Source organism: Eptatretus burgeri, chromosome 6 (genome assembly GCF_056783735.1).
Source record: "Eptatretus burgeri isolate ZD-2024b chromosome 6, Ebu_testis_v1, whole genome shotgun sequence".
Classification (NCBI taxonomy): Eukaryota; Metazoa; Chordata; class Myxini; order Myxiniformes; family Myxinidae; genus Eptatretus; species Eptatretus burgeri.
The window spans coordinates 114,577,948-114,590,447 of NC_140966.1; the positions used below are offsets into that span (position 1 = coordinate 114,577,948).

At 44.6% G+C, this 12,500-nt stretch overlaps 1 protein-coding gene across 12 annotated transcripts in view; it reads right to left on the minus strand.

The window, feature by feature from the left end:
• LOC147025667 (transcription factor Sox-6-like) overlaps window positions 1–12,500 on the minus strand; it is a 385,785-nt gene that overhangs the window by 121,670 nt on the left and 251,615 nt on the right. For 10 of the 12 annotated variants that reach the window (XM_085886892.1, XM_085886885.1, XM_085886883.1 and 7 more), the window contains 2 exons: window positions 9,427–9,495; window positions 1,103–1,226 (listed from right to left, as the gene is read on the minus strand). In XM_085886892.1, coding sequence (XP_085743018.1) covers window positions 1,103–1,226; window positions 9,427–9,495 — 193 coding nt within the window. The remainder of the gene's footprint in view (window positions 1–1,102; window positions 1,227–9,426; window positions 9,496–12,500) is intronic. The other 2 variants (XM_085886884.1, XM_085886887.1) reach the window with 2 other exon arrangements.

Sequence of the window (12,500 nt, forward strand, 5' to 3'; positions counted from 1 at the left end):
AACGTACTCGTAACGTCGATCGAAGCAAAAATACTCCATTTCTCCACATGAATTTACGGAATTATGTTTGACCTCACTGTGACCTTGACCTTTGACCGATTTTGACCAAAATCTAATCAGCGCGAGCCATCACCCTCCTGAATCATGTGGTGTAATTTGACATTGGTAGCTTCTTCCGTTCTCGAGTTATAACTTTTTTTTGGATGTTTGACCTCACTGTGACCTTGACCTTTGACCGATTTTGACCAACATCTAATCAGCGCTAGCCATCACCCTGCTGAATCAAGTGGTGTAATTTGACATTGGTAGTTTCTTCCGTTCTCGAGTTTCATGCCTTCAAACAAACACACAAACACACACCCAAACAAACAAACACAAAAACAGAGGACGGAAGTCATCAATATACTTACGAAATCTTTAGATTTCGTAAGTAACAAAACAAACGAGACTAAGAACATGACAAAGCTAACCTTGCTCTGCTCTCGAAGAATCAACTCCAACCAGAGATAATGCAATGCAAGAGATACCGACAACTTCTTCTTCTTCGGATGCAGTACATGGTTACACGTAGCATCATTTGATGAGGAGCGTGGCTGTGCCACTGATGCAGTGCCCCTGGAGGTAACACTGACAGCTAATCGGCCAAGACGAAATAAGTCAGTAAAAACACATGTGCAGTACCTCCTGTCCCTCTTTTCTTCTCTCATTGTTTGAGTCTCTCCCGAGAATTCTTGCTGCCAATGCGCTGGGCCATTTGGAGGCCGTAGCCCCCACTGTGAAATTCTTGACGGGCTTCTTGGGGGCCATGGCCACCAGTTTGAGATTTCATGGGCCCTTTGCGAGCCGTGGCCACCGGTTTGAGACTCTTCACGGGCTCTTTGGGGGCCGTGGCCACCAGTTTGTGAACCACTGGCCCAGAGGGTTCTGAACTTGAATCGTATTCAGTCAAAACTGAATTCACCCGAGTCAAAACTCAAATGGTGCCAATGGTGGTGGTTTAAAGGGTGGTGTAACGATTACAAGGGAAAATTTGTGGAAGATGTTTGACTTTAATGTAATTGTTATAAATCATCAACAGAAGTCATCAAACGAGCGACATTACCTGGCTTGTATGAGAAACCCGGTGGAAGGAACAGGCCTTGTTGAGCTGCTGTCATGGCTGCCAGAGCACGCTGGTCTTGTGGGAAAATAGGGATCATGAGAGGAGAGATGTGTCCATGAACCTGCTAAACACAGAGCGTGGAGAGCATCTGCGTCACCACATGTTACATCTTTACATGTCAGCACACCGTATCTTTAGTGTGGGCCTCCACACGGAGCATGCTGGGAGGAAAAAGCCACATTTACAATGAGCTTTTATGATGCAATGAAATTGTTATGGGCCACCCATTATTTCCAGAGGTATGGGAGGGGTATTTCCATAGGTATGGTCAAGGGGGATGAGATGACATCTGCATCTAGAAAATGAAAATTGAGGATAAGATGACAAGGAAGCATGACAACAGCGAGAGGAGAGAAAGAGGAGAGAAGTGTGGAATGACTGGTGAAAGATTAGGATAAGGTTTGGGATAAGAGGTTGTGAGGGAAGGGGCATGATGGAGCATGGGGAGTGGGGAAATGGGGGAGTGATCAAGGAAATTCCACCATATTTGTACACACAATTAAAGATGACCTCTTACCGCAACATTGATGAAGCTCAACAAAACCCTGATCTGTACTTACTGAAGAAATGTAATTGGCCAGTGAGGTTCAGCAAAAAGTATTTATTTTATCGTATTCTTTACTATTCAGCAATCTCACTGCGGTATTATGGCAATAATAGGTGGTGGATGCTCAAAGTGAATTTGCAACGGCGGTCTTTGGCTATAAAGAAATGTATTTTCGAGCAAGAAACATCTCTCAACATCTTTTTATTTTTAAAAAAAATATTCAAAGACTAAATAAAACACTCACAAATGGTTATGGTCAAAATAACCCTGTGAAATGTACAAATAGTTTTACTGTTTATTCGTAGAAAAAACATTGCAGACACTTTCTTAAAATAAAATGCATCGTCATGTCTGCCCTTCTTCCAGAGCTAACTGTCTGCGCAATTGCCAATGACTCGGACACTTTCCGAGGGCTGCCGTCAGATAGATCTAGAAATGAAAATCGAGGACTTTCCGAGGGTTGTTGCACTCACAGGTAGACATGGTCCTGAAGACATTTCAATAACTCGATGGTATTCATAGAATACATACCCCCACGCAGTCTTGAGAAAGACTTGGTGTGAGCCAACTGTTTTGCTTTTCAAGATTTTTTTTTCTTTGATCCAACATGTTGACCTATTTATTGGCCTATGTTGACCTCAAAAATGATTGGAAGCTGAATTCAATGACCAAATGTGCAAATCACCTTCAAAATTCAAGTCAATCGTATGAAAATTGAAAGTTTTAGAAATTTGGCGCAAGTTGACCTTTTGGCCAAAATAGGCCAAAAGGTCAACTTTTTAGTCAACATTTAAACCTCAAAAATAATTGGTGCTTGAATTCAGTGAGCTGGTGTGCAAAGCCTCTTTAACTTTCAAGTGAATTGGATAAAAATGGACGATTTTAGAAAGTACACCGAAGTTGTTGACCTTTGGCCTATAATCTCAAAAATAATCGGTGGTTCAATTCAGTGACCTGAAGTGCAAATCCTCTTCAAATGTCAAGTAAATCAGATGAAAATTGAGAATTTTAAAAAATAGGCCTATGTTGACCTTTTGGCCCATGTTGACCTCAAAAATAATCGGTGGTTGAATTCTATGACCTGAGATGCAAATCCTCTTCAAATTTCAAGTCCATCGGATGTAAATTCAGGATTTTATAAATAGACCCAAGTTGTTGACCTTTGGCCTATGTTGACCTTTTGACCTCAAAATCAATAGGCTCCTTGCTTATGACCAACTTTACCATTTCTTGAAGTTTTGTGAAGATCAGTTTAAAATTGTGACCTGTAGGCGATTGACATTCAAACACAAGAACACACGCGACTCAACAAGAAACTTGAAAAATCTTCGATTTTCGCAAGTGACAGACAGACAGACAGACAGACAGGGGTGAAAACGTAACCTCCGTCCATCACAGATGGCGGAGGTAATTATGATAAGTCTCATTGGAAGTAGCCACGAGGATTGAATTCACAAGATATGACAAAGCCCGGATGATCGTCGTTTACCTGGGCTCTCTCAACACACCTGTTCATCTTCAATTGAACTCCAATATTATGGATTTCCCATTGGAATTCCGGTGAATGCATTTAACATCTTCGTTTCACTGGAACAAGGGACTTTTGATTTTTTAATTCCATATGTATCTAATCACGGGTTTGAATATGCCATGAGTGGTACTTTCGGTTCACAGACACTGCATGACGAGCGAACGTTGAGCGTGCATCGCATGAGCTCCTTCCACATCGGCCATAAGATCCGACAACCGCCTAATGCCAAAGCTCGAGTACGGAACACAAACACAAATGGCAAGAATGTCGCTGTCAGGAAGGAAGACTGATTGTTGCACAAAACTTGGGACGAGGTTCGGGATAGGAGGTGGGGAGCATGACGGGGAATGAAAGATTATCCAAACATGGTGGTACATTCCACGTTTTCAACACACGACAGGTAAACTACCTGCACCCCGAGCTCTCCCTTTCCCAATCAGAATGTATAGTCAGGGAACAGTCTCATGGGTTCGTTTGAAAACTCGGAAGAGTTTCAATGAGGAATGGCAAAAAGCTGTCAGAGAGTGAGCACCTCCATCAGAACAATCACCAAGGAATGCAGGATGACAGGGAATAAATACCACCAACTGATCATCTCTCTGGAACTCAATTTGAAATCGACAGGAAAGGGAACCTTGCAATCGATTGTTGGAACAATTGAGAACCTTACATCACACCAAAATCCTACCATGTTTGGGAAGTCATTGTGACATTGTGAAACCAGTTGGTTTCAACAAGCCTTCAAAATTCGATGGAAGATCAGATACGTGCGAGCCATTTATCCTTGTGGTCAATCCACGGCATTGCATAGACTTGTGCAATGGATGGGTGTTCTGGGATCTCTAAATGTGAAAAGAGGTGGGTGGAGTGGCGAGTGCAAACACAGATTGTTCAGGTCTGATGAGATGGTCTTGGGGCGACTTTGGACTTGGCAACAATGGCCGTCCATCCATTGGGACCATACTCTGTGCAGAGCGTTGGTGCTGCCTAAGCAGTCTCCTTGGCTATTGGGTACAATCCTGGACAGGTCGCCACTCCGACACTGGATACCAGCAAGCTGGCACTCATTTTGCTGACCTCGGAAGGATGACGGGCAGAGTCAACCCCACCTGGTATTAATTCAACAGCCAAGTGGGATTTGAACTCAGGATCCTAGGATCCCAACCCACCACCCTAACCATGAAGCCAACACCAGGAACAATGGCCAAATAATCTTGAGGATCTACACTCTGGAGTCCAGAAGGTGCACTGCACATGGAATGGTCGAGAAACAATGTTTCGCCGATTAAACACCTGCAGCAGGTATCCTTACTATAATTCACGGACCGGTGTTTCACAAGCAACAAGTTTGTTTCTTGTGAAATCGAAAATTCACAAGAATATTGGTTGGTCTGGTCTGTGATTCTGTCTGCTTGTCGACACGTCAATCGCCTCCAGGTCACAAGATTAAACCGATCTTCATGAAACGTCAGCAAATGGTAGAGTTCGTCATGAACAAGAAGCCTGTTGATTTTGAGGTCAAAAGGTCAACAACATAGGTCAAATATCAAAAATTCTCAATTTTCATCTGATTGACTTGAAATTTGAAGAGGTTTTCCATATTTGGTCATTGAATTCAACCACCAATTTTTTTTTAAGGTCAAATTTGTTTCATGCATTTCGCAAGTATCGTGCTGTGCATGATATCTTTCTTGAAGAACCATACTGAACCCAAAACCAACTGAAGGGAAGTTGTGGGCAATTGTCATGGTCAAACCCATTCATCGAATCAGAGAAAGGGCAATCTGTTTATTACATATGCAAAGGAGTGGGATAGGGGAAGGGTTAATTTGAGAAAGGGAGCCATCTATTTATGACAAAACTAAACAAGGCAGAAATTATCTTCACTTCCCTCTTACTCAATGTCATTCATACATGCCTCACCCATTTCCTCCCTTACTCCAACTCCAGCTCGAGCTCCAGCTCCAGCTCTTCCAATATTACTCACATCCATTCCCTCCCTTACACACATCCATTCCCTCCCTTACTCACATCCATTCCCTCCCTTACTCCTACGCCAGCTCTTCCAATATTATTCACATCCATTCCCTCCCTTACTCCTTCTCCAGCTCTTCCAATATTATTCACATCCATTCCCCCCCTTACTCCAAGAGAGAGCTCTTCTAATATTATTCACATCCATTCCCTCCCTTACTCCTACTCCAACTCTTCCAATATTATTCACATCCATTCTCTCCCTTATTCCCACTCCAACTCTTCCAATATTATTCACATCCATTCCCTCCCTTACTCCTACTCCAACTCTTCCAATATTATTCACATCCATTCCCTCCCCTCACTCCTGCTCCAACTCTTCCAATATTATTCACATCCATTCCCTCCCTTACTCCTTCTCCAGCTCTTCCAATATTATTCACATCCATTCCCCCCCCTTACTCCAAGAGAGAGCTCTTCCAATATTATTCACATCCATTCCCCCCCCCTTACTCCAAGAGAGAGCTCTTCCAATATTATTCACATCCATTCCCTCCCTTACTCCTACTCCAACTCTTCCAATATTATTCACATCCATTCCCTCCCCTCACTCCTGCTCCAACTCTTCCAATATTATTCACATCCATTCCCTCCCTTACTCCTACTCCAGCTCTTCCAATATTATTCACATCCATTCCCTCCCTTACTCCTACTCCAACTCTTCCAATATTATTCACATCCATTCCCTCCCCTCACTCCTGCTCCAACTCTTCCAATATTATTCACATCCATTCCCTCCCTTACTCCTACTCCAACTCTTCCAATATTATTCACATCCCTTCCCCCCCCCCTTACTCCAAGAGAGAGCTCTTCCAATATTATTCACATCCATTCCCTCCCTTACTCCTTCTCCAGCTCTTCCAATATTACTCACATCCCTTCCCTCCCATTCTAACTCTTCCCATATTACTCCCATCCCATTACTCCCACACTAACTTTTCCCATATTACTCCCATCCCATTACTCCCACACTAACTCTTCCCATATGACTACAATTACTCTCATTCTAACCTCCCCTCCAACTCCCTCCCTTCACTTCCATTCTCACACTTTTCACATTTCTCCCTTCACCCTCCCCTTCCCTCTTTTATAACCCTCACCATGAATATGTCACAGGAAAGCAGGAAGGCCTTGAGGAAATTGAGCAAAATATCGATAATATTTATATGCTTCTTTGGAAAGGTTTTACAATAAAATTTTTACCAGGAAGACATTCGGAATCTGAACTTTGATTACCTTGTTTTCCATGAATTCTAAATCGATTCGGATGACCATAACTAACCAACACCAATCTTACAAGGTTGGATCACCATACCAAGGGATCAGATGCAAATGTCAAATTGAAATGCAAAGGTCAAATCTACACCAAGTTTGGAGGGAAATGCCTCAGATTTACACAAATGACCCAAAGGTAAGATAAAAGTGCACCAGGTGTGACAAACACACAAGTCTTAAAAACGTTCCAGGTGTGTTGAACATGCAGGACAAAGAGCGTGCCAGGTGTGTCCAACAAGCAGGCCAAAGAGCGTGCCAGGTGTGTTCAACATGCAGGACAAAGAGCGTGCCAGGTGTGTTCAACATGCAGGGCAAAGAGCGTGCCAGGTGTGTCCAACAAGCAGGCCAAAGAGCGTGCCAGGTGTGTTCAACATGCAGGACAAAGAGCGTGCCAGGTGTGTTCAACATGCAGGGCAAAGAGCGTGCCAGGTGTGTTCAACATGCAGGGCAAAGAGCGTGCCAGGCATGAAATGCACACGTGATGAAAAAGTATGCTGGGATTCCAGAAACACAGGACTAAAGGTGTGCCAGAAAAGTGGTACCGTAAGCGCACCCGGTTTGCAGGTACGCATTTACATCTCTCTTTGGATGGCGTTTCGCAGACAATGTACAATCGGTTCTGCTGTTTACTCGACAAGTTCAACTTGTTAATCTTGTCCACCGAGTCACCGGACGCAGATCGACACGAGCATTCGCAGAGACTGGTATTCCACCGTATAACTCGTAATCTCAAAATTTGAATCGAGTACTCCGGGGTGTGTCACGTGATTACAAAATCGAGTACGACAAGTGACACTTGGCCTTCCAGTCTCGATGATGCACCATACCCTTCTCCACTCTACAGGAAACCAACCAGAAAGTTACAAGGCCTACTTTAAAGAAGAAAAAAGAAAGAAAGAAGAAAAGGTTATTATCACTACAGCCTGGCCTGCATGTTGATATATGATATGAAGTGAAAATGAAAAGTCTCTGAGATATAGAAATAGAACCACCGCACATAGAAATTGTTACCCGAGCATTGCGAGCGAACAAGCCTGAACATCGCATCGTCATTACCTGGAGACGGTACTATTTGCTCCCCTTATGCGGTGAAAATTGCACTCGGCGAGGCTGATAATATATTTTATGCTTTTGGGTAATATGAAGTCAGGCTGTGTCAGGTTATATGAAGAACGATCAGGCGTTCCAGCACGACCGCGAGCCACCAGGTGAGGTGCCGGTCATTAAGTGTTCCCTAATCCTTTTGTCGGGGCCCGTTAGGTAGTAGGTAGCGTGTTTGGTAGTTGGTCCAGGCAGAGTACCGTGTCGGTGTAGAGTGCCGTCGAGCTATCAACTTAGTGATTTGGAAATGTTTTTTTACATTTTTCTCACATCCCGGGCCTGGCACAAGGGATTGCCGAAGAAGCGTCGGCCGCACACGTCCGCCGTTTCTCAGGCTCGAGGCCTGCTCAGAAGTAAAGAATTTCAAACTACAATGCATGACACAATCAAAAGTCGCCAGAAAAGGCACACTTGTGCCAGCTCGGACAGACTGTGGTTATTTCGAAAGCACATCTTCCACAAAGCAACAGATATTTACAGGCTGGCGTTTCCCAAGAGAATGCAAGCGAAATGGAGAGAGAGAGAAGGGTAGAGAGAATTTTCCCATCGCCGTTAACCCGCCTGACGTAGTAGCCATCGTACACCCACTCAGTGCGAGCTGCCCCCATCCCCCCAGCTCCCCAATCCCTTCCTCCATCGCCATCTCTCCAGAGTAAAATGAGAACAGAGGCTTGGCGGGTGGGGAACGAAAGGGGGCATGGAGAGACAATGATACTTTGTTCATCGCTGGCACAGATACAGGGCGAGCGTGAGGGAGTGAAGAAGATGGGGGAAGCAATGGGGACAATGCAATTTGAGCGGGAACATAAGCACAAAAGCAGAGAGAAGAGAGAGAGAGAGAGAGACAGACATGTGAAGGGAGGAAGGCGATGTATAGATAAGGAGAGAGGAACACGAATTGGAAAAAAAAATCTCGAAAGATTGCTTGTGTTACTTCCCAAACTCCCACCGCCCCCACCCCTCTCTCCGCTTTCCCTTTCTTCACCAGGGTTGGGCTGTTTGTTCGTGTTTCTAATTGTTTGGGAAAAAAACCGCCTGGGAACAGCAGTTCTACCATGACCGGCCATGTGCCAGAGCAGTCGGGAGGCCCGAAGCCCAATTTACATGGCACCCGTGACGCCGCGTAGCCAAGAATTCTAAACAAATTGTTCCTGGACCCAGGGCGTTTGTCTATTTACTCACTATTACGGTGAAAATGGAAAAAGAAAAATGTAAGCGGAAGTTTTGTTCGGGTTTAAAAAAGAAAGAAATGACAAGCTTCTAAAATTGTTATCTGACACGGCAGCACGCGAGGCTCTCCGACTTCTTGCCGCATGCACATGCTAATAGTGTGGTGCAGACGTGACAATCCCGAGCATTATGTGCAATTTGTGTGCCCTAATTGGCCACCATTTTGGTTGCGTCAAACAAACAAGAAACAGGGATCTGTCAGCATTTCAGGTGAAACTTTTCCCTCCGAGGCTTCACAAGGCTTCGCGGCTCTGAACGTTCGCCGTTCGAGCATCTTCGCTCGATGCATCGCATGGCGGTCTCGTCGCACCACTCCGTAAGCAGCGACGGTTGCGACGTCTGACGAAAGGGCGAGTCGGACGCACTATGGTCCAGCTGCCGCGACTCGGTCAAATGCGTCGACCGAACAATAAATGATTGGGTCACGTACAGCAGCCTCCTGACGCGCTTTCGAGAAAGCTTCGGAACGTACTTCGGTGTCACCTAGAGTGGGTGGGCCTCGAGGTGCATTGGCTGTGTTGCCGTGCCCCTGTCGTGACCTCTGACCTGGATTTGTTGTTGAAGAAGATTGATCTTCTGCTGCTGCTGGAGGAGCTGCTGCTGCTGCCTCGCGATCTGTGAGAACACAGGGCCGAGGGTAGCAAGAGCTCACGTTCAGCCGTTCAAACATCATTAAAGATGACAATCATGATAACGTTACATTATTGATCAGAACACGCCTCAACCCTTCCTTTGCAAATACACGAATCATTCATGTTGCTGTAAACCGCCCTGGAATGTTGCAGAAATATTTGTACAGTAGCTGATACAGTTCCAAAACCATACTACTCCTCATAAAATAAGAAATAATATGGTTTTGGGCCAAATGATGGACGAGTCATCCTTCACGGCAGTATCATTGGGCCAGGAATGATGGCCAATTGCATTTGGGCCAATATCATGGCCATCTTTCTTACCAGAATCATGAGGTCATTATCATAGCCAAATGCATCCTTCCTCCCAGTATCACTGAGCCAGTAATCATCGTCAAATAAGTCATTCCACAATCATACACAAGCGAATGTGCAAGTGAGACAACAGGTGTTTCATTTCCTCTGAGCAACATGCTCCGTGATGCGGTGCCAGAACGGAAATTCGTGCTAAAGTCAGATTAAATGGGACATCAGACGGAGAGCGTCAAACCCGAGCGGCCGGCACTTGAAGGGTTGCCAACGGGTGACGTGTCTGAAGTTTTGTGTCGGTCGGTTCAGCGGTTCTGGAGAAGATCTTTCAAATCCCTTTGGAAAAATGTAAATAATCCATCAGATGATTCACCAAGCATTCTTCATCGTGGTCTCCGATCACGTGTATGGACACATTTTTCGTTCAAATAAAACAATTCGAAAGGAAGCATTTTGATTGGTCGACAGAAGCGATGCCGTTTGCGCGGAGCAACATCTTCATAAACTGGAAGCATTGGTGATGCACAAGAAATCTTGGATTGGTCGGTTAAGCAGTTCTGAAGAAGTAGAGTAACTCCAAATGGCCACCAATCATTGGTTGGAGGACTATGAACAATATCTCAATCCTGTAACAACTCTGTGAAGTTTTAATTTTGCAGCGATCTCTGAGATGAGTGTGATAAAACATGTTGGAATACGATGATGACGACGACGATAATCCGAGCAACAACAGCCTTACAGCCACACTGACTTGGAAACCAAGATGGGAAAACACGAAAATCCCTTATTATCCATGTTCAACTTCAGATGCAAACATCTACCTGATGAACCATCTACCTGTTGAACCATCTACCTGATGAAACATCAACCTGGTGAAACATCTACCTGGTGAAACATCTACCTGGTGAAACATCTACCTGGTGAAACATCAACCTGATGAAACATCAACCTGGTGAAACATCAACCTGGTGAAACATCAACCTGGTGAAACATCAACCTGGTGAAACATCTACCTGGTGAAACATCTACCTGGTGAAACATCTACCTGGTGAAACATCAACCTGGTGAAAAATCAACCTGGTGAAACATCTACCTGATGAAACATCTACCTGGTGAAACATCAACCTGATGAAACATCTACCTGGTGAAACATCTACCTGGTGAAACATCTACCTGGTGAAACATCAACCTGATGAAACATCAACCTGGTGAAACATCAACCTGGTGAAACATATGCCTGGTGAAACATCTACCTAGTGAAACATCTACCTGGTGAAACATCAACCTGGTGAAACATCAACCTGATGAAACATCTACCTGGTGAAACATCTACCTGGTGAAACATCTACCTGGTGAAACATCTACCTGGTGAAACATCTACCTGGTGAAACATCTACCTGGTGAAACATCTACCTGGTGAAACGTCTACCTGGTGAAACGTCTACCTGGTGAAACGTCTACCTGGTGAAACGTCTACCTGGTGAAACGTCTACCTGATGAAACATCAACCTGAAGAAACATCAACCTGATGAAACATCTACCTGAAGAAACATCAACCTGATGAAACATCTACCTGGTGAAACATCTACCTGATGAAACATCTACCTGATGAAACATCTACCTGGTGAAACATCTACCTGGTGAAACATCTACCTGGTGAAACATCTACCTGGTGAAACATCGACCTGATGAAACATCGACCTGATGAAACATCTACCTGGTGAAACATCTACCTGGTGAAACACCGACCTGATGAAACATCAACCTGATGAAACATCTACCTGAATGAAACAACACAGGGCGGAAGTGAACAAAGTGGGGTATGGGGATACGCAAGATACATAGGTAAATGAGGTGGGGTGACAGGTGATAAATGTGGGGGGGAGAGGTGATTAATGAGGTGGTGTGAGTATATGTGTTCTACCTTGGTGAAGGAGGTGAGGGACAGGTGATTAATGAGGTGGGGGTGGATAGAAGTATAATACCTTGGTGAATGAGGTGATGGACAGGTGATTAATGAGGTGGGGGAGGGTATAAGTATTAATACGTAAGGTGAATGAGGTGATGGACAGGTGATTAATGAGGTGGGGGTGGATATAAGTATAATACCTTGGTGAATGAGGTGGGGCGGAGTACAGGTGATTAATGAGGTGGGGGTGGGTATAAGTATAATACCTTAGTGAATGAGATGGGGGGGACGGGTGATTGGTGGGGGTGGATATAAGTATAATACCTCGGTGAATGAGGTGAGGGACAGGTGATTAATGAGGTGGCGGTGGGTATAAGTATAATACCTCGGTGAATGAGGTGAGGGACAGGTGATTAATGAGGTGGCGGTAGGTATAAGTATAATACCTCAACGAATGACTTGAGAGACAGGTGATTAATGAGGTGGTGGTGGGTATAAGTATAATACCTCAGTGAATGAGGTGAGGGACAGGTGATTAATGAGGTGGCGGTGGGTATAAGTATAATACCTCGGTGAATGAGGTGGGGGTAAAGGTGATTGATGAGGTGGCGGTGGGTATAAGTATAATACCTCGGTGAATGAGGTGGGGGTAAAGGTGTACATGTTGTACATGGATGAACTAGATGGTATTCAGAGAATCCTCACCCTGTGCAGTCTTGAGAAGGACTTGGTACAAGCTGACTCTTCTGTTTATTTATTTTTGAAGGTTT